This window comes from Portunus trituberculatus, chromosome 13, assembly GCF_017591435.1.
Source record: "Portunus trituberculatus isolate SZX2019 chromosome 13, ASM1759143v1, whole genome shotgun sequence".
Lineage (NCBI taxonomy): Eukaryota > Metazoa > Arthropoda > Malacostraca > Decapoda > Portunidae > Portunus > Portunus trituberculatus.
Window position 1 is genome coordinate 5846781 of NC_059267.1, and position 21860 is coordinate 5868640.

The following is a 21860-nucleotide window of genomic DNA, read 5'->3' on the forward strand; positions in this document are numbered from 1 at the left end:
CAATATTGAAGAGGATAATAACCGAGAAATGAGGTTAATTTGTCACTACAACTATCAAAATACCCTGAAAAACTTGTGTGCCTCTAACTGTAACCTTTTGAAACAGTGTTAGTGCGTCGTGGAAGTGTTTAACCCCTTCAGTACCATAACACATTTTCATATCTATTCCGATTACTATTTAGTGATTTTAAACAGCTTCAGAAAGTTATTTGGGGATGAAAATAGTGAAGACTCTGGACATTAATCTTCTGACCTCCTAATGTCAGTCAAATTATCTAATCGTATACAAATCTCAAGGTAAAAATGTGTCCCAATATTGAAGAGGATTATAACCGAGAAATGACGTTAATTTGTCACAGCAACTATATAAACACCCTGAAAAGCTTGTGTGCCTCTAACTGTAACCTTTTGAAACAGTGTTAGTGAGTCGTGAGTGTTTTAGAAAAGGATCATGAACTATTTGCTTGACCTTTTCATCTCTCACTTTTCTTTTTCTTTTTTTTTTTTCTTTTCGTTCATTTTTAGTCTTAACTCGAACGAACAATTTACTTTACCATTCCATCTCTCGCTTTTTTTTTTTTTCCGCCCATTTTTCTCTTAATTATAACAGTCTACTTAACCATCTCTATCTCTCGCTTCTTCTTTTTCTTTATTTCCTTTTTTTGTTTGTTTTCATCCGTTTATCTCTTAACTCTGACTAACTTTACCATTTCATCTCTCACTTTTCTTTTTTTCTTTTTTTTCGTCCATTTTCTCTAAATCATAAATATTTGCTTTACCATTTCAATTCTCACTTCTTTTCTTTTTTTTTATTTTCGTCCATTTTTCTTCTCTTAACTCTAAATCTAACTAACTATTTACCATTTCATCTCTCACTTCTTTTAATCCCTCTTTTCTTTTTCCTCTTTTCTTTTTTTTATTTTCAACATAAATTTTCCCTTTCGCTGATTGGTCGTTAGTCTCGCCTCGGCAACCAATCACATACTTGCCAATAATGTTCCTATCTCGTCATTGGAGGATAATTTTGACAGGATCCACTCACACACACACACACACACACACTCTCTCTCTCTCTCTCTCTCTCTCTCTGAATCTCCTATCAATTTTTATCACCTCAATTTTCACCACTGACTCTAACTCCCCCCCCCTTCACCAACCCCCCTCTTTTTTTTTTTTTTATTTATTTTTGGTGATGATTTTAAGTTGCAACAGTTTATAGCTAGTGTGCAAATAATAAAACAGCAGTAATGGTCTTTTTAATGGTGCTGGCTTATGGTTTATTGGGTTACCTGTGCTGTGCTGCTGTTTAAATGGTTACCTGTGACGTGTTGGCTGTGCTAATTAATTCGTCTGCTACTTGTGTTGATTTTTCTATTTGTTTGTCTATCTGATTTTTTTCATCTTTTTATTTCTCTTTTCCTTTTTTTACTTTTTATTTGTTTGTTTCTCTATCCCCTTTTGTTATTTTCTTTCTTTTTTTTTCTCTCTCTCTTTCTTTCTGCTTTTCTTGTTGGGGAATTTATTTGTGTTTACTGCATTTGTTTTATTTTGTTTACGTATATGTTGTATTAATTAATTTGTCTGTTTATCTACGTTTTCTTTAATTCTTTTCGTCTTTCTTCTACGAATCTACTTATATTCATCGTTTATTATTCATCATTTTTCATCTCTCTCTCTCTCTCTCTCATAGTTACACCTTCGCCTTCGCCACTGTGATAACCAAAGATCATTACACAACACCTATGAAATTCACCAAAGCAATACCTGATATACTTCATGCCTTTATCTTCCTGTATAGACATGAAACAACACACACAATTAAATAAACTTGCCTTCTAATACCTAAAGAAGCCTTCACAGTAACACCCAGCATATTACACGCCTTTATTTCTCCATATAAGCATAAAACAACGTATATTCTCACCTGTTACTGCTGTTCCTGTCTTGTTTGATACGTACACCCTTCCTCTAAGTTGTCTTATAATATTTAGTCTTAAACATCCAGCATATTACAAGCCTCATTTCTCCATATAAACATAAAACAACGTATATTATGATTTTCTCACCTGTTAATGCTATTCTTTCCTTGGTTGATTCTTATACCCTTGCCTAAATTTGCCTTATCTGGTCTTAACCCCATTCAGTACTAGGACGCTTTTTTACCTTGAGTTTTGGATACGATTAGACGTTTTTATTGACATTAGGAAGGGTGTATGGAGGTCAGAATTAATGGTTGGAATCTTCACTATTTCAATTCCCCCATAAGTTTCTGAAGCTGTATAAAATCTGCAAATAATAATAAGAATGAATATGAAAATGCGTCCTGGTACTGAAGGGGTTAAACATCTAGCACATTACAAGCTTCTATCTTTCCATATAAACAATAAACAATGCATATTTTTACCTGCTACTACTGTTCCTGCCTTATAAGATACTGGCGAGGGCGAAGGGCCACAAAAATAATAGCAGTAGCACCAGTAGCGAGGGATAAACACGTTGGTACAAGTTACTGCCAGCTGTAAACAAAGGACTTCTCGTGTCTATAACGGGGTACCAATTCCTTGCGCCGCGCGGGAGGAAGGTGCTAAAATAAGGAACTAATGAGAAAACTTGCCACTTAAACCCAAGAAACACGGCCTTAAATGCTCTTACTACAAAACGGGGGAATGGAAAGTGGGTGGTAGGTAGGTGCCTGTGTGTGTGTGTGTGTGTGTGTGTGTGTGTGTGTGTGTGTGAAGTTTGTCGGTCTTTCCATTTTTATTTTTTTTATGAGACTATGGAAAAATTAATTATACTGTTTAATCACACATCCTGCAATAATTTACTCTTTTTTTATCTATTATCTTTATATTTCCATAGACATCTTCGTTTTTAGATAAGGGGCAGTAGAAACTCTCTCTCTCTCTCTCTCTCTCTTTTTAGCCCTTACCTTAAACTAATATACTTACACAAACCCACAACACACCCACACCTGCACACAACACACCTTCAGCCCAGCCACACTAACCATCTCTTGCCTCCTCCCTCTCCTCTCTTCCCCTCCTCTCCCATCCCTTCCTCCCCCGCGTGTAATGGACCGATCCCAGGCCAACGTTCCTCAGATTTTCCAGTGATTAGAGGCGACGAGACTGGTGTAGTGGGGGCGGCTGTTTCATTAAGGACGATTTGCATATTGGACAAGGGAAGGCTGGCCGGGGCGGGGCAGAAAGCAAGGGGGGAACTCATGTAGATGTTACGTTTTCTATGATGCAGTTTTCTAAGGGGGACCACTATAGTGCCCAGAAACGCCTTCCCCTCTCTCTACGCCAATTTTGCAAGGCCACAGAGACAACTAGACGGGTTTTCAAGACATTTTTTCCTTTTTATAAACTGTAAATCTTGCCACTCTATCACCAGAACCTTAAAAATACTCTTTAAAACTTGAGTATCTTCAACTGGAGTCTTTTGAAAGCATTGATGGTGGGATAGCAGTGTTTCAGAATGGGTCCTACATAATAGTTTGACGGTGGTTGGTGTGTGTGTGTGCTTAGGCTGGAAAGTATTATAGATGGTTACTTGATGTTTTGGTATAGCCTTGATAATTACTCCCAGTAAGGTCTAATAGCACTGGTTTATGGGGTGCTGTGAACTAATCATTAGAGCCAGCTGTGACACCTCTGAATGTTTCCCTTTGTCTCACAACACAGGGGACAGTCACAGTCTGCCCTCCAAACGTAACTCTTCTTCCATACAAAACTACATGCACCTCATTACACATACATCTTTCACTCAATTTAGAATTGGGAAAAAAAAAAAAAAAAAAAAAAAACTCCCTTACCAGCCAAGGAGTCCTTCCCTTTTCACTTTTTAGAAAATGTTACCTCAATGGGCTTTTTATATAAAAACAAACTTATTTACTACTTTTTCTTCCTCCTACTACTACTGCTAACAAATATGCAAGTTATGCAGCACTTTCCTTCTCTCTGATATTACATTTTCAACTAATCAAATATCTTATTAAATTAAGGAGCTGAAACAAGTAACTGAATTTTTTACATATTTATTCACAAAATGTCTATATATTCATTAACCATGAGGATACTTGTACTTCTTCCATACATGAATACACTTAAGTCTAAACAGTTCAGGTGCAAACATGTGAAATGAAATGACTCACACTTTAGAAAAAAGAGAGAAGTGAATGCACCTTGTCTTAAAATTACAGGTCAATATATATCATCTTAAAATTCTCATACATTGCTAGTACATTAGTTGGGCAAACAAATAATAACTCTATCATCCTGGGGTGTATCAAGATCACGTGTGGCTCTGTGTTCCTGGTGGCTTCCTGGAGGCTCCCTCCTTAGCCTCCTCACTGCCAGGCACCTGCAGGAAAGGAAACAGACTTTAGCAGTGTGGCCAGCAACATAGCAGCAACATGAGCAATCTCCACTGTGATAAGTTAAAGAGTGTGTGCTTTACTTACAGAACGGCAAGCATGTCATGTGAGGGAAAGGACAAAAAAAGAACATGACACAGAATACTTGGGTGGTGGCAGGCAGGAAGGTGGGATCCGTGAGTCTGGACGTTTGCCTGTTTGCCTGTAGCCGCACCACCACACTAGCCTCCACAACCGTCGCAGGGGTGCCCGCCGACCCAAGCTTACCACTGGTGCTCTCCTCACCCTCTATCACCACCAAACCTCCGTCGCTTGCAGCCAGGCAGCCCTCCAGCCCTCCATAGCAAGGCATTAGTGTGAAGTACATCGCTAGCATTCACCGCCATCACCACCACCAGCAGGCTTTCAGTGGTATTGAGCAGTTCACTACTGACTTCAACCTCCTCCTCTTTCTCTTCCTCTCACTTCAGCTGGACTTTTTCATAATAAATTAGTGTCCCTCTTTTTTTTTCATTACTTTTTAGTACATAAGCAAAACACTAGGCAGGCACAGAAACATTTTTTAGGCTTACATATCAAATTGTCTATTGTTTTAATGATCACTGAATTTTAACACTGATGGACTCATTCAATTTAGTCTTTATCATTAAATTTTATCACTGATCTTTCTTATTTACTTATTTTTATTATTCTTTTGCAAATGGTTGTCGTTCTTCAATTTGATGAATCTTGTTTGACACTTGAAGTATTGATCAGTCTTGAGTGTTTGGGTGAAAGCTTGAACTCGGTGACTGGTGACAATGTGAAGGTGAGTCTGGTGTGTTGCCTGATGCTGGATTTGTTTGTTTTTCCCTTTATTTTCTTATCCCCTTCTTTATTCTTTATTTGGGTATTGTGACATGATGTTTCTTCTCTTTCCCCGTTTTCTTTCTTGGATGATGGTGTGTTGTGTTGTGTGTTGCTGCACCTCCTCTGTGTCACAGTACGGCACAGCAGGCACGTCACGGCACCACTCTTTAATGTGGATGTCACTGACTGTCTGGATTGGGCGACCAGGGACTCGTTAGGTCACCGCACTCATTCAATCAATTACTGCGCTAACATTTCAATCATTTCACATTTCAATCATTTTCACTCTGTCCTTTGAGTCATCACTGTCGCCATCGTCTCCACCTGCTACACTGACGTCCCTCGCACACTGCACTACAAAAATCCCCCTCCCACGATACCCCGACAGGGCCCGGACTCCAGGCCCCCGCAGCACAACAGCCGACAAGAGGCAGCAGTTGGCAGTTTACACTACCCTGATGATGATGATGATGAAGGCCTCCACTGCCGGCCACCAATTACCTCACTTGTTGACCTGGTTGACATAGGCGTCTAGCTCGGCATCCAACTCTTCAGCAGTGGGCACCTTGGCCCTTGCCCCCCGCCCAAAGCCTCTGCCCCCCCGGCCGCCTCCTCCTCCTCTTCCCCTTGTGTTGCCTCGCATGCCTCTGCTGCCCCGGCCACCTCCTGCAAGACACATAAGGAACATTAGGCTGCAGCACAACACACACACACAACACAAAACACACACACACACACACACAGCACCACTACACAAGAACTTAGATCAAGATTTAACCCTTAAACAGGAACATGACTCCACCTGGAGTCACAAGTTAGTGGTTTTGAAAAAGCACGCCATGCTCTTTCCTTCCTAGATAAAGGCTGTGATGCCAGGTGGACCCACAAGGTCCGTTTATGAAATATTAACTCATGAACATACATAGAGGAGAAAACATTGTTTATAGGCCTTTATATGTGATATACAGGGATATAATACCTCTAACTCACGCTAAACATGTTTGCTGGGATTTGATCAAGAGTCCTGGTACACCTATTCTTCCTTTCTACAAGTATGTAATAGTTTTAACTATTTTTTAGTCTGGTTTCTTTCATAGGAAAAGTTGACATGTTGCATCCTGTTGAGAGAACACAGCAGCTGTAGGGCTGAGGAAGCTGTACATCCCACTGGTGCAATAACATTCACTAAAGTCTATGTGCCAGTCATAGCTGACTTGGTTATTTAAAGAAAATTACATATTCAGGAATCACCTTTCTTTTGTTGAGACAGAGCACCACAACTGGGATGGAGAGCATACAATTTATAAATAATTTTCAGATAATGGTTCCAGTAATATGTCCAAGCAAAAGTTATCATGATAACCATGTTGTGGGTATGCATGTTCTGTTTATTTGTTTATCTAAATTTTTATTATCAAAATGAGAAACAAAAATTGTTCATTTTCATCTGGTCTCAGCACCTCAATTTGGAATTATCCACTATTTCTTAGAAAGAGCAATCATTTTACTTAGAGAAAATGCAATTTTCTTATTCTTCTTTCCAAAGAATTTTTATTTATATGCCATAATCCAAAGTCACTTTCTTTTCTATTTACTTTTTTAAGATAAATCGTGAAAATTAAATATGAACATAAAATTGAATGTTTTTACTTTCATAGCCTGACAAGATGTTTTCTTTTTGAAATCTGATCAAGTGTAACCCAATAAAAATAATCCATACATTTTTCTTGCAATATTTTTGCAGTGGGTCCAAATGGAAACATGTCACAATTACCGCAAGTGAAATTGGGTGTTTCCGTTTAAGGGTTAAGATTTCTATGGGTGTAATATGCTTGGCTCTATTAGTAAGCTGATTCTTTGTAGCACTTCACACTGGTGCACGCACGCACGCACGCACACACACACACACACACACACACACTCACCATAGCCTCCTCCCACAGGTTTGGGTCCTCCCTGAAGCCTCTTGACCGGTGCTGCTGTGGTGAGGCGGCCTGACGTGTTGCCGCCCTCGATGGTGATGTTCATGGCCCGCCCGTCCAGCAGCACACCGTTGTACTGCTTGATGGCCTTGCTGGCATCAGCTTGCCTCTCAAACACCACATGAGCGGTGCCCAGCGACCGCCCTGAACGGTCGTAGTGAACTGCTGCATTCCTCATGGCGCCAAACTCTCCAAACAGTTCCTGCAACACAACACCAGAAATGTCACACTAACATACATCACCACCAAAAAAGTCACACTAACACACACAACACCAAAAGGCTTGTATCTTCAAACACTTGTGCACCTCACCTCCAATACTTCAAAAGGATTCATTTAAGATTGCTGTGTATTACATTTCTACAGGCAGAGTGACAAGATTCCATTATCAACTGGAGAAACACTCTTGAAAACCCTGCTAATCATCTCTGTGGCTTTGGAAAATAGTTGTGGTGAGGGAGCAAAGGATTTCCGAATGCAGACCTAACACACATCACCAGTATAATTTCCTAACATGGATTTTTTCCTTAATAAATCCTTGTCACTTGTAAGAACACACAAATACAGACTTAATTCAATATTCAACAGAAAATAAATAAATAAAATAAAATAAATAAATAAATAATAAACAACAGTACTTCTAATATTGAAAAAGTGTAATTAAGAACACATCCACAAAGAAGCAAATAAAAAACAAAATAAAAAAAATTACTTCCCAGCATTCCAAAAAGTATAACATTAAAGAACACACATACTAAAAAAGAATAAACAAAAATAAATAAACAAAAAATAAAAATAGATGAATAAATAAACAGTATTTTCCTGCATTATCCCAAAAAAAGTAAATAAAGGAACACAAAGAACATGCATACGAAAAAAATGAATAAAATGAAATAAATAAACAACTACTTTCTTGCATTATTCCAAAGTGTAACATAAAAGAACACAAAGAACACACACACACACACACCAAAAAAAAAAAATAAATAAATAAATAAATAAATAAATAAATAAATAAATAAATAAATCAACTCACGTGAATGTCTGAATCTGACACGCCGAAGTCCAGGTTGGAGATGAGAAGCTTGGATGGTCCGGACATTTGCCGCAGACCGCCACCGCCGCCGCCGCCTCCACCTTGGTACAAATCGTGGCTCCACCGACCATCAACATTGCCCTGCAAGGAAACCACACATTAACATAACATGAACATAAATAATAGGATAACAAAGGGCCACCAGGACCCATCTAGGTTATCCTGTATCAGTCGCACAGCGACCTCGTCATCAGTACTTAACCTTATTTATGTATTCATTCTTTTTTATGCAAGAGAGGAGGACTGGGCAAGGGCAACAAACATAGTGAGAGAGAGAGAAAAAAAAACAAAGGCCCACTCAGTTGCCAGTCACCTTAGAACCGACAAAATTAGCCAAATAATAACCAGTTAATGTTTACTATCGTTCCTTCGTCAGCAGCGCACATGGCACAGACTGCATGTTGTGGTGATAATAGTATCTAACTGTACTTCACGTCTAGCAAGTTTGTTTTGGCACACTCGACTGTTCCTGACTCGTATTGATGCTTTAAAAAGTCAACACATCGCGCCAAAAAGGGAATTAGATTAGCTTTAAGTTAGATTAAGGTTTTGTTGTTCCGGTTAGACCAAACTTTTGCATTTCCTGAAAATCTAAAGCGAATAACGACCATATATGGCAAATAAAGGACCCGTTGTCAATATTTGCGTTACATAATCACATTTTACCACAAAAATAAGTAATAAATCTGAAAAATAAACAGGGAAATCGACACAATGACAGAATGAGAGTCAAAATGGACGGGGAAAATGTGAGAAACCAACCTTGCATTCTCCTTTGTCTAAGTAAATATAAATACACAACAGAAAACGGAGAATAAGAAATGGAGCCCTTGGAATTAAAAATGGAGGGAAAAAGTATAAAAATGGCAGAAAAGATATTAAACTACGACACACACACTTAGCCTTGGTCTAAATAAATATATAAATACACAACAGAAAACGGAAAACATGAAATGGCGTCCTTGGAAATAAAAATGGAGGGGAAATGGGAAAAAATGGAGAAAAAAAATAAAGAAACAATAGAACTCGATACACACACTTACCCTTTGTCCAAAATTGGTCCTACCGCCTCCTTGTGGTCGCTGCCCCGGTGAGGGTCTACCGCGCCCCATCCCGGCCCCGAAGCCCCGCCTCACGCCCCGGCCAGCACCACCACCACCACCTCCTCCTCCTCCTCCTCCACGCCCACGCCCACGCCCCGCAGCCCCTCCACCTCTCCGCAGGCCGCCCTTGATCTTGTTGGCCTTGATAATGTCATCCAGGCTCATGTCCATCTTGTTCACCATTTTGTGCAGTGATGGGCTGATGGCGCGTCCTTCACCTCGCCAGGCGTCACACAAACTGAGGACCCACAATGCACCGCGTCCGCCTCCTCACTCTCTCCCGATTCCTGCTTCCTGGCCACCACCTCTCACGTGTTATTATATGATTCCTTGTTGATATTCTTTGTTTTAGTAATTCTATACAGTAAAAAGTGTTCTTTAATTATTTCTTGTTTTTTTGTACCCCTTGTGTTGTTCCATTGAGTGAGGGTTTGTTATTTCGTAAAGAAAATTTCTTCACATATGGTCACTATACTCAGTTTTTTAAGCTTTTAGTTGTATTTTAGTGTACTATTATAAACAAAAAGATTTTTCCAACTTTTAATTATCTATTTTGTGCAGAGAAAGTTTTTTTGCTTGCGATAAATAGGATGAAAATCAAGTCCATATCAAAGTTTTCGGACAAAATAAAGTTCATCCGGTGACATCATTTTATGAAATTGTTAACATGTTATATCAAAACACAAATTATATGAAATAATCTAATCAATATTTTTTGACATATTTTTTATTAAATTCACTGTATATTATTATTGCTTAGATTTATTAGAAAAAATAATTTTATACAATTCCATCAAACAATTGAAAAAATATACACACTCATCAGTAAATATTTTCAGATACCTATATTAAATGAGGCTAGGGCTTAATGTATCTTATAACACTTATGTTTGATATAATGTTGTTGTTTTTTATATGTGTAATCCTTTGGTTTTCTGCGCGATGTAAACAAACCCACCGTGCCTCGCTCTTCCATTCCTCCTTCCTTACTCACTGACTCACTCATTCACTGACTTACTTGGATACTTTGAGAGAAAACAAACCACACCACCTCCAACCTAATCTGACAGTCAGACACCCCAGGGTAAGACAGTTGCCATGTAAATGCTTTAGAATATAATGTCTGTATATTTATGTGAATTTTATGACTACTACTACTCCCCCGCAGAGGGCATGGCGTCGGCAGGGGCAAGGGAGGGTGAGGAGAAGGACTGCCTGGGGTGCCGGCTGGTGGGGGGCGGGGGATGCCTGGGGCGTCCCTATATGTATGGTACCACGGCGCCCGCAACACACACCCCACTGGAAGGCTCGTCACTATGCTCTTTGCTGGCGGTGAGTGTGTGTTTGTGTGTGTGACGTATACCATCAATCATTACACTACATTTCTCACCAGTAAAGCACAATTCACTTCACAGATTCCAGGGTTGGGTCAAACTGCAAACTGACCGGTCTCAAAAAAAAAAAAAAAAAAAAACATGCAAAGAGTATTCTGACGCATCCCTCCCTTGCAGTGCTGGGAGGAGTGGGAGTGACAAGACTTCTGCAGCTCCCACCCTTCAACAAGAAGACCACCACCACCACCAACACTACTGCTGTCTCCTAATGCAGCCTAACCACCCCTTCCACTCCTCCTTCATCCACTTGCCGCCAGTCCATTCCTGCGCTGCCTTTCGTCTCAGCACCTGTGTGGGTGGAGGTGCTTTGTCATGTTCCTTTATGTTGCTTCAGTTTATAAGACAATATTCAGGAATGCTTCTCTACAACAATGGTTCACAAGATTTCCAGGGGTACTTTGATGGCTGATCTATGGCTATCCTTTGCAGTACCATTGCATATTGAGTTAGTGTCAGTCACTATATTAACTCTCTGTTTGATGTCAGATTACGTGGGATTTGGATATAAGGTCTTATAACTCAAGGGGTTACTAACCACAAAAGGGTTAATAACCTCTGCTTTAAAGGCTGAAAGTTGAGGTGACACAGGTTTCCAAGAGTATTTTATATAAAGGATATTATTTAAGAGTATTTTATTTAAAGTAACACAGGCTTTTCAAGGATGTTTTTTTTTCAAGTCTAATTTGTTTAGTTCAAAAAGTGACACAGGTTTGTAAGGATGTTGTTTTTACATTTCTAGTTTGTTTAGTTCAAAAGAAAAGAAGACATTGATAGACAGATGGAAAATTAGATAAAACATTTGATTTATTTGTTATTTCAAAATAGGTGCGTTGATTGAGTGATTAGTAATCAAATAGAAAAATAAATAATTCAGTTGATAAATACATCCTGGTCTTATTTTCTTACGTCATGGCCAAATATACTTTTTTTCAATCTTCTAATAACTTAAGTAATTCATTCCACTCCATATATTGTCACTATTCATTACTCTCATGGTCTTTGAGTGGTCAGTGTGCTTCATAGTCTTCCTCATCTGTTACCACCATTAATTTTACTACTACTACACTATTACTATTACTATCAACTTTGCCTTCCTTCATTTTACCTTTGTTTTCCCTGACTATTCATTACTTGAGTGGGAAATGTTTGTTATAGTTTAATTCCTCTACTACCATCTCTACTTCTACTATTACTACTATTTTTCTACTATTATTACTATCAACTTTACTGTCCTTCACTTCACTCATGTTTTTTTTCTAACTATTCATTGCTTGATAGGTAAATATGTGTGTTATAGTGTCATTTCTCTATTACCATCACTACTATTACTCTACTACTACTATTACTATCAACTTTACAAACCTTCACCTCACTCGTTTTTTTTCTCACTATTCATTGTTTGAGAGGTAAATGTGTGTTATATTGTCTCTTACCATCACTACTACCATCACTACTATTACTCTACTACTGTTACTATCAGCTACTTACCATCCATCACATCATAGCCTGGTGCATCAAAAATAGACTTGATTTGGTGCCAGGCTGTACCTCACCCCACAACGGAAGTCACGAAAGGAGGGCCATAATCAGGTGTCTTGGTGATAGGTGCAGAAATCTTAACTCGTAATCAAAATAACGAAGGAAATGAACTCTTAAAAGGTGAAGGTATCAGACGATGGTTCCTCTCCCTCTCTCCTTTCTTATCTTATCTCCACCACCTGTTGTTATCTTCTTTTTTCTTTTCCTTTTTTTTTTTTTTTTTTTTTTTTTTTCTTTCAATCTTGAGGGTCATCTTGTCTTGTTCTCTCCACCTGTTCCTGACATCAAGGCTTATCTCTCTCTCTCTCTCTCTCTCTCTCTCTCTCTCTCTCTCTCTCTCTCTCTCTCTCTCTCTCTCTCTCTCTCTCTCTCTCTCTCTCTCTCTCTCTCTCTCTCTCTCTCTCTCTCTCTCTCTCTCTCTCTCTCTCTCTCTCTCTCTCTTGCAAAATCTACCTAATCATTCCAAGAAATTTAGAGAGAGAGAGAGAGAGAGAGAGAGAGAGAGAGAAGGTGGAGAAGGAGGAGTAGGAGGGAGATACGGCAAAGAAATAGGAGAGAAAAGAAAATAGGAGTGGGGAAGGAAAGGACAGGGAGAGATAAGAAAAAGAGTTAGTGGGAGGGAGAAGAGGATAAGGGAAGGAAAAGGGGGGAGGCATGGAGTAGTGAAGGAGAGGGGGAGATGGAGGGAGAGTAACGGAAGGGAGGAGAGGAGAGGGAGGCAAGAGGTGAGGTAAGAGGAACAGATCATCAGGACAGTCAGTGTGAAGACAGCCTGGCTAGGACACACACACACACACTAACACACTAACACACAAGACGAGCTCAAATAGGTAAATAAACACACCAATTAACACCTAAGTACATTCGCAGATAAAATGAAAATGAACTTATAAACATTAAAATAAAACCATATTTAAATTATACCACAAAAAAAAAAAAAAAAAAAATTTACACTCACACATAATTTTCCAGGCTCACCCCAGCACCAGAAGAGAGAGAGTGCCATCCAGTAGTGCCAGTATGATGCCAAGGCTGCTCCTCCTCCTGGCCCTTGTGGCACTGTGCTCGGTAAGTGCTCGTGTCAGTGTGGGTGTCATTTAGAAAACTTTATCTTTGTGTCTGCGTTTCCCTGATGGTCTTTCCCTTGTGACCTATACTATTCCTGGTCAGTTTTCAGTTTATTTGGTTTTCTTGAGTATTTTTCCTTTGCCATTCTCTCTTTCTTCATTTTGTATACCACTGTCTTGGTTTCTTCTATCAGTGCTTTGAATTGTGGTGGTGTGTTGCAAAATGTTGGTGGTGGTGGGTGAGGTGTGAGGCTGAGAGAATACTGGGGAATTGAGAGTTTATGTCATGTGAGAGAGAGAGAGAGAGAATAGTGAAGAATTAAGGGTTTATGCGATGTGAGATTAAGAGAGAGTGTGAGAGAATTAAAAGATTGAGAGAGAGAGAATTAAAATGTTATGATATGTAAGATTGAGAGATAATGTGATAGAAATTAAAGATTTAGAGAGAGAGAGAGAGAGAGAGAGAGAGAATTAAAGTGTTATGATATGTGAATTTGAAAGATAATATGAGAGAATTGAAAGATTGAAGTGTAAGACAGAGGGAGAGAGAGAGAGAGAGAAAAGAAACTAATGAGGTTAAGAAATATGAGATGAAAAGAGAGAGAGAATGAAAAGATTAAACATTGATAGATGAACTACTACTACTACTACTACTACTACTACTACTACTACTACTACTACTACTACTACTACTACTACTACTACTACTACTACTACTACTACTACTACTACTACTACTACTACTACTACTACTACTACTACTACTACTACTACTACCACTACTACTACTACTTATCATTACTAGTTACTCATCTCTTTCTGCATTTCTCAACAGGCTGCCCCGAGAGACCCTCATATCATTGCACTGGATGAGAAATCAGGTGAGAAACTCGTTAATTTTACACCCAGGTAACATCAACCATCCTCTACACCACCACCACCACCACCACCACCACCAGTATTTATAATCAGTTTTCCTTCAGTTTATAAGCAATTTTTGTCATTTTCACCTCATGTTCACTTAGAAATATTTGTTTATATGGATTTTTGCTGTTTTTTGTGTTATTGTGATGTGTATTTTGGTTTTATTTGAGTTTATAAAGTGTTGTATGTGTGTGTGTGTGTTTGTGTGTGTCAGTGATTTACCAGAGAGAGAGAGAGAGAGAGAGAGAGAGCAAGTGAGCATATTCCTATTCTTTCATTATTGCTTTCTTCCTTTCAGTTTATCTTGAAGCTGATATTCTCCCAGACAAGGTTAGTGTGTGTGTGTGTGTGTGTGTGTGTGTGTGTGTGTGTGTGTGTGTGTGTGTGTGTGTGTGTGTGTGTGTGTGTGTGTGTGTGTGTGTGTATGTGTGTGTGTATGTATAGCAATTTGATCTTACACTTGCCCTTAATTAAACTCAAAGCTTAACTAATATAACCTGAAACACCTGGCTTAATTAGAGAGGTGCTCCAGGTAAGGTGTGGTGAGGTGAGATAAGGTACTAGTTTTGTTAGGCCTATGTCTTTATCACAGCCTATTTCAACCCTTTCTCTGGCTGATAGGAGATTAAAATGAGAGAGAGAGAGAGAGAGAGAGAATGACACGTGAGAGAGAGAGAGAGAGAGAGAGAGAGAGAGAGAGAGAGAGAGGCGGGGAGATGAAAAGAGTCGGTGATATTAAAGAAAATGTTTCCTTATTTTGATGTTTGTTTTTTTTTTCTTTTTATTATTTATTTATTTTATTTTATTTTTTTTTTGTGTGTGTGTTTATTTGTGTGTTTCTTATCTTGTCCTCCTCTTTGTCTTCCTTTTTTCATTTTTATCGTGTTTTCTTTTTGTTTCTTTCTATTGTTGTTCTTGTTACTGTTCTTGTTCTTTTTGTTCTTTTTCTTCTTCTTCTTCTTCTTCTTCTTCTTCTTCTTCTTCTTCTTATCATTATTAATACTATCATCATTAACCTACTACTACTACTACTACTAGTACTACTACTACTACTACTACTACTACTACTACTACTACTACTACTACTACTACTACTACTACCACTACCACACACACACACACACACACACACACACACACACACACACACACACACACACACACACACACACACACACACACACACACACACACACACACACACACACTTATTCCGACAAAGACAAGATAACACACTCACCTTTCCTTTGAGTGTTATCTAAGCTGGACAGGTGACAGATGTGATGCTGTCAACCTTCCCAGAGAGAGAGAGAGAGAGAGAGAGGGTATAGCAGTGTTGTATAAGATTGTAGAGAAAGGGGGGAGAAAAAAGAGGAAGTAATAGCAGAATGAGTAGGAGGAATGGAGGAAGAAAGAAAGAAGGAAGGAAGGAAGGAAGAGATAGAAGAGGAAGAAAGTGGATGAGAATAAATGGAAAGAAATAAAAGGGAGAATGATAAGAGAAGGAGGAGGAATGGAGAAAGAAAGAAGGAAGGAAGAGAGGTAGAAGAAGAGGAAAGAAGATGAGAATGAATGGAGAGAAATAAAAAAGAGGAAGAATCAGTAGAGGAATGGATGAAGAAAGAAGGAAGAGAGATAAAGAAGGAACAGCAAGAGGAGGAAGAAAGGAAGGGAGGAAGAAAGAAAAAGGGAGAAAGAAAGAAAATGAGAAAGAATGGACAGAGAGATAAAAGGGAAAAAAAGGAACAGAGAAAGAGAGATAGAGGAGGAGGAGGAGGTAAAAGGACAAGAATTAATTCAGAGAGAGAGAGAGAGAGAGAGGAAGGAAGAAAAAAAAGAGAGAAGGAGGAAATACAAAAGGTAGAAAGAAGAGAGGAAAAAGGAGAGAAGATTTAATGAAGTTAGAGAGAAAGAGAGAGAGAGAGAGAAAATACTACCACTACCAGTACTACTATAATTATTCCTACCACCACCATCACCACCACCACCATCAGGAACAGGTGCAGAACAAGATGGCAGTGAGGGACAACCACAGACTCTGGCCGGGGGGTCGGCTGCTGTACGAACTTGCTTTTGACACAGAGAACAATCCGTACGGTGAGGCTGCAGCGGAAATTAAGAGAAATAATGGATAGTAAATGAGTAAATGAATGAAGTAATAGATTTCTGTAAACTTCAAGAAAAAATTGATAAGTAAATGTAAAGTTGTTATTTTATTTTCTTAATTTTCTTATGTCAATTAAAGTAAATGAATCAAGTAAAAAAATCTCTATAAATTTTAAGAAGACGTGAATGAATAAGTAAATAGATAAACAAGTGAATGAATTAAGTAAAGAATCTCTGTACCTAACCTAACCTAACCTAATCTAATCCAATCTAGGTAATCTAATTTAACCTAACGATCTAAGGTAATTAATACTATTCATAATCCTCTAATCCTGCAGTGAGGGATTTAATTCTCTCTGCGGTGGATGAGATCAACACTGAAGGCTGTGTCACTCTCGCCGCGCCTCTCGCTCAGATGTGGACCACGTATCCATCCGTCTTGGCAGCGATTACTCTTCTCACTTTGGACGGCAGGGGGGCGCTCAGAACCTTACAGTGGTGGCTGAAACCATACATAGGGGGTCAGTTATGCACGAACTGATGCATGCACTGGGTAAGGATGTATGGATTGGATGGTTTAACCCCTTCAGTACCATGACGTGTTTCCATATTCATTCTGCTTACTGCTTGGTGATTTTATACAGCTTCAGAAACTCTTGAGGGGGGTTAAAATAGTGAAGACTGTAGCCAATAAGTTAACCCTTTCACTACTATTTTCTGCTTACTATTTGGTGATTTTATACAGCTTCAGAAATTTATGTGGGGGATTAGAATAGTGAAGACTGTGGCCATTAATCTTCTGACCTCCATAGACCCTTCCTAATGTCAATAAAATGGTCTTATTGTACACAAATCTCAAATTAAAAATGCGTCCTAGTACTGAAGAGGCTAAAATAGTGAAGACTGTGGCCATTAATCTTCTGACCTCCATAGACCCTTCCTAATGTCAATAAAAGGGTCTAATTGTACACAAATCTCAAATTAAAAATGCGTCCTAGTACTGAAGAGGCTAAAATAGAGAAGACTGTGGCCATTAATCTTCTGACCTCCATAGACCTTTCCTAATGTCAAGAAAATGGTCTTATTGTACACAAATCTCAAATTAAAAATACGTCCTAGTACTGAAGAGGCTAAAATAGTGAAGACTGTGGCCATTAATCTTCTGACCTCCATAGACTTCCTAATGTCAAGAAAATGGTCTAATTGTACACAAATCTCAAATTAAAAATACGTCCTAGTACTGAAGGGGTTCAATGCTCCTCTGACTTTCTCTCTCTTTCTATATTTCAAACACTATTTCTTTTTTCTCGAATCCTTAGATCATTAACCCTTTCAGTACCATTACACATTTCCATATTCATTCTGCTTACTATTTGATGATTTTATACAGATTCAGAAACTCATGTGGCGTGTTAAAATAGTGAAGACTGGCCATTAATCTTCTGACCTTCATAGACCCCTTCATAATGTCAGTAAAATGGTCTAATTGTACACAAATCTCAAGGTGAAAATGTGTCCCAGTAGTGAAGGGGTTAATGGATGGTTGTATGGTTTGATGGGTGGTTGAAGGGATGATTGGCTTGATAGATAGTTGGATGGTTAGATAGATAGAATATTTTTGCAGTTATCCAGTCAGTGTCAGATGAAAAATGTTTCAAAATGTAGGAAATTTGAGGTGTGAATGAATAAGATTAGAAGAATGAACGATTTGTCTCTTTCTTTCTTTCTTTCTTTTTTCGTTTTTCTTTCTCTCTCTCTCTCTCTCTCTCTCTCTCTCTCTCTCTCTCTCTCTCTCTCTCTCTCTCTCTCTCTCTCTCTCTCTCTCTCTCTCTCTCTCTCTCTCTCTCTCTCTCTCTCTCTCTCTCTCTCTCTCTCTCTCTCTCTCTCTCTCTCTTCAGGGTTCGGACATGAGCACAACAGACCAGACCGAGATGACTATGTGGTAATTGACTTTGGCAACATCCAGGATGCCGCCAAGCCTTACTTCAAGAAATACACGTACGTCAGTTGTCTATTTTTATTATTATTTTTATTATTATTATTTTATCCTTTTTTTTTTCGTTTTGTTTTTCCCTTCTTTTTTTTTTTTGTTTATTTTAGTGTTTGTATTTTTGGTTGTTTCTTCATTTTTATATATATATTTTTTTCCTTATGTCCTTTTTTTATTTTCATTTTTTCCCGGGTTAATTTTCTTTTTCGTTTTTTTTGTTTGTCTGTTAGTTTTTCCTTTTCTTTGATGTTGTTGTTGTCATCTTTTCTCTTTCTGCTTTTTATTTCTGTTGTTTTTCATATTGTTCCTATATTTTTCTTTATTATCCTCACCACCACCACCACCACCACCAACAGGCCCAAAGACCCAGTGAAGGACGAGCAGCTTGCCTACGACTACCTGAGCCTGATGCACGCCACAGACATGTACGACGACAGAGTGAACATTGACACCTCCAAGCCTGTCATCTGGAGGAAAGACGGAGGCCAGGGTGAGAGAGAGAGAGAGAGAGAGAGAGAGAGTTAATTAGAGTAGGTTATGGAAATATTATGCACTTGAAACTGTGGATAAAGAGTAAATAGGAAAAAAATAGAGTAAGAAGAGGTGAGATGGGAAGAGAAAAGGATGGAAAATTGATGGTTGAGAGAGAGAGAGAGAGAGAGAGAGAGAGAGAGAGAGAGAGAGAGAGAGAGAGAGTTATCTATCTATCATATCAAATAAATACGAGGAAAACTAAAAACAAAATTACTACTACTACTACTACTACTATACCATAATATATACCACCACCACCACCACCACCAGTACTACCACTACCACCACTGCTACTACTACTTACAGACTTAGGACAGAGGAGCATGCTGACCCCACTAGACAAACAAAGGCTGAGGAAAATCTACAGCTGTGAAGTGTGCAAGACTGAGACAGCAAGTAAGCACCCACTGTCCCTGTCTTCTTAGTTCCCTGCCTTACAATTATTCAATCCCTGTACAGTGTCTCCTTCAGATAGCTTGCTTTCCAGCTACTCAGATAACTGTTTTAAGTATATATTTTTTTTGCTCTTAACATCTTCCCTTAGTGATCATAAACTTCTATATTTTCTTATTTTCTTTCATTCCGTCTCTTTTCCTTGTCTTTGCGTGTCTATTTTTGCCTTTTTATTTTCTTTTCCTTGTTTTCTTTTTTCATTCACTTCTGTGTCCTCTTTTCCTTGTCTTTTCCTTCTCTTTTCATCTCTTTTCTTCTCTTCTCATCTTTTCCTTCTCTTTTCATTCTCTTCCATTTCATTTCTCTTTTCCTTCTCTTTTCTTCTCTTCTCTTTTCTTTGTCTTTTCCTTCTCTTTTCCTTCTCTTTTCTTCTTTTTTCCTTCTCTTTTCTTTCTTTTCCTTATCTATTTGTTGTTTTCCTTCTCTTTTTCTTCTCTTTCCTTCTCTTTTCCTTCTCTTTTCCTTATCTTTCCTTATCTTTCTTCTTTCCTTCTCTTTTCCTTCTCTTTTTCCTTCTTCTCTTTTCCTTCTCTTTTGCTTATCTTTTCATTGCCTCTCCTTTCCTTCCCTTCATCCCAGTAGCGGGTGTGGGATTGAAAACCTTTGTATATTTATTGTTCCTTTAGTTTGTTTTTTTCTTTATTTTTTATGTCTGCAGCTTTCTTTCTTTATCTTATCTCTCTCATCTTGTTTTGTTTTTATTTTTCAGACAGCTTGTTTTCTTCTATCTATATTGTCATTTTCTTTATCTTTCTTATTTTATTTTCTCTATTTTTTTTTTAGACACCAGGTTTTCTTCTATTCTTGATTATTTTTCATATTTTTCTTATTCTGTTTTGTTTTTTAGTTTTCTAGGCAACAAGCTCTTCAGGTATCTTTGTGTTCCTTGTTCCTTTTCCTTGTTTTTCTTCCCCTGTTTTCTTATATTATTTCCTTTCTTATCTTTTCATCTTCCTTCTGGTACCTTGGTGTATAGTACTTCTTCTTTTTCTTTGTTTGTGTTCCCTTCCTTTCTTATCCCATTTAGTTTATCTTCATCTACTTTTTTCAATCCCAAATTTTCTCATCTTATTTTATTTCTTATCCTTTTTTTTTTTTTGTCTATTTTTCTTCAGACAACAAGCTCTTCAAGTACCTTTGTGTATAGTACTTGATCCTTTTCTCTGTTTTTCTTTCCTAATTTTCTTATCTTATTTAATCTTTTATTTTGTTTCATCTTTTTCCATCAGACAACAAGCTGTTCAGATACCCCGGGGACTGTTCCAAGTACATTTCCTGCTCCAACACCTTCCCATATGTCATGAACTGCCCCTCTGGTCTTCACTTCAGTCTGGACTACAACCGCTGTGAATATCCCATCACTGCCAACTGCACCAACCTCACTAGTGTTTAGTGTCTCTGTTTCACTCTTCACTGCTTCACTTCACTTCTCTTCTTGTGAGTTAATATTGGTACCATATTTTTTTTTTCTTTTTTTCAGGTGTATATTGTTGTAGTTATTTTAGTAGTTTAAGTAAAGGTTAGCTCTGTATTCCTCCCTCGTCACTGTCATGTGTTTTTGGTTAGTTTAATATTTGTGTCATGTTTGCCCTCCAGGGTTTAACTCCTTCAGTACTAGAATGCATTTTTACCTTGAGTTTTAGGCATTAGTAGACAATTCTATTACATTAGGAAGGGTCAATGGAGGTCAGGAGATTAATGGCTACAGTCCTCACTATTTTCATCTTCCCGTAAGTATCTGAAGCTGTATAGATTCATCAAATAATAAGCACAATGAATATATAAATGGTACTGAAATGGTTAAAGCTGTTTATCTTTTATTAATTTCATTTTTTTTTATCTCTAGTTTAATATTTGTCTCTAAGTAATGTTATCTCGAAATCTTTACTATGTAGAATGTTTAGTGTATTTTATTTCTGTGTTCGTGGGTGATTCCTGAAAAATGTTGGGGGGGTCCAGTGTTGGGTAGCTGGTTTTTGAAGCATTTTAACCCCCTTCAGTACGGTACACATTTTTACCTTGAAATTTGTGTGAGATTAGACTGTTTTATTGACATTAGGAAAGATCAATGTAGAGCAGAAGATTAATGGTCAAAGTCTTCACCATTTTAATCCTCCTATAAGTTTCTTCTGTATGAAATCACCAAATAGTAAGCAGAATGAATATGGAAACACGTCATGGTACTTAAGGGCTTAAAGTCTACCTGCAGTGTTTATCAAAGCATATTGTTGTCTACATATGCTACTTGAAAAATTTAACAATGTCTCTTAAACTCTTGATAGTATATACTTCATGTTGACTTCTGGAATAAAGTTATATGGTTACCAATAATGTTTCTGATTGACTTATCTATGTATCTTTATTCATATTAATTTTTATCCATGTTTCCTTTTTTTTATTTATTTTTCCTATCTCCTATTAATTGTATCTATTTATCTCCATGTG

At 38.0% G+C, this 21860-nt stretch overlaps 2 protein-coding genes across 2 annotated transcripts; one reads left to right on the forward strand and one right to left on the reverse strand.

The window, feature by feature from the left end:
- Positions 1-4023: 4023 nt before the first annotated feature.
- On the reverse strand, positions 4024-9653 carry LOC123503116 (THO complex subunit 4-like). Its single transcript, XM_045252543.1, has 5 exons — positions 9349-9653; positions 8246-8386; positions 7153-7411; positions 5729-5893; positions 4024-4365 (listed from the first exon to the last, which is right to left on the reverse strand). The coding sequence occupies exons 1-4, from the start codon at positions 9589-9591 to the stop codon at positions 5730-5732; spliced, it is 807 nt and encodes a 268-aa protein (XP_045108478.1). The 5' UTR covers positions 9592-9653; the 3' UTR covers positions 4024-4365; position 5729.
- Positions 9654-10349: 696 nt separating this feature from the next.
- On the forward strand, positions 10350-21140 carry LOC123503115 (seminal metalloprotease 1-like). Its single transcript, XM_045252542.1, is given in 13 exon segments — positions 10350-10492; positions 10577-10740; positions 10920-11094; positions 13314-13409; positions 14244-14289; positions 14631-14662; positions 16327-16429; positions 16777-16833; positions 16836-16991; positions 18337-18436; positions 18785-18918; positions 19269-19358; positions 20645-21140. Coding segments are annotated over 12 exon segments (1218 nt in total). The 5' UTR covers positions 10350-10492; positions 10577-10675; the 3' UTR covers positions 20809-21140.
- Positions 21141-21860: the final 720 nt, after the last annotated feature.

What these genes read in the sequence shown, in the direction of transcription:
- LOC123503116 (XM_045252543.1), bottom strand. Translation starts at nt 9,591, where the DNA reads ATGGTGAACAAGATGGACATGAGCCTGGATGACATTATCAAGGCCAAC. An exon ending in GGACCAATTTTGGACAAAGG is followed by an intron (nt 8,387 to 9,348) that starts GTAAGTGTGTGT and finishes GTTTCCTTGCAG; the next exon opens with GGCAATGTTGATGGTCGGTG. An exon ending in ACCTGTGGGAGGAGGCTATG is followed by an intron (nt 5,894 to 7,152) that starts GTGAGTGTGTGT and finishes TGTGTCTTGCAG; the next exon opens with GAGGTGGCCGGGGCAGCAGA.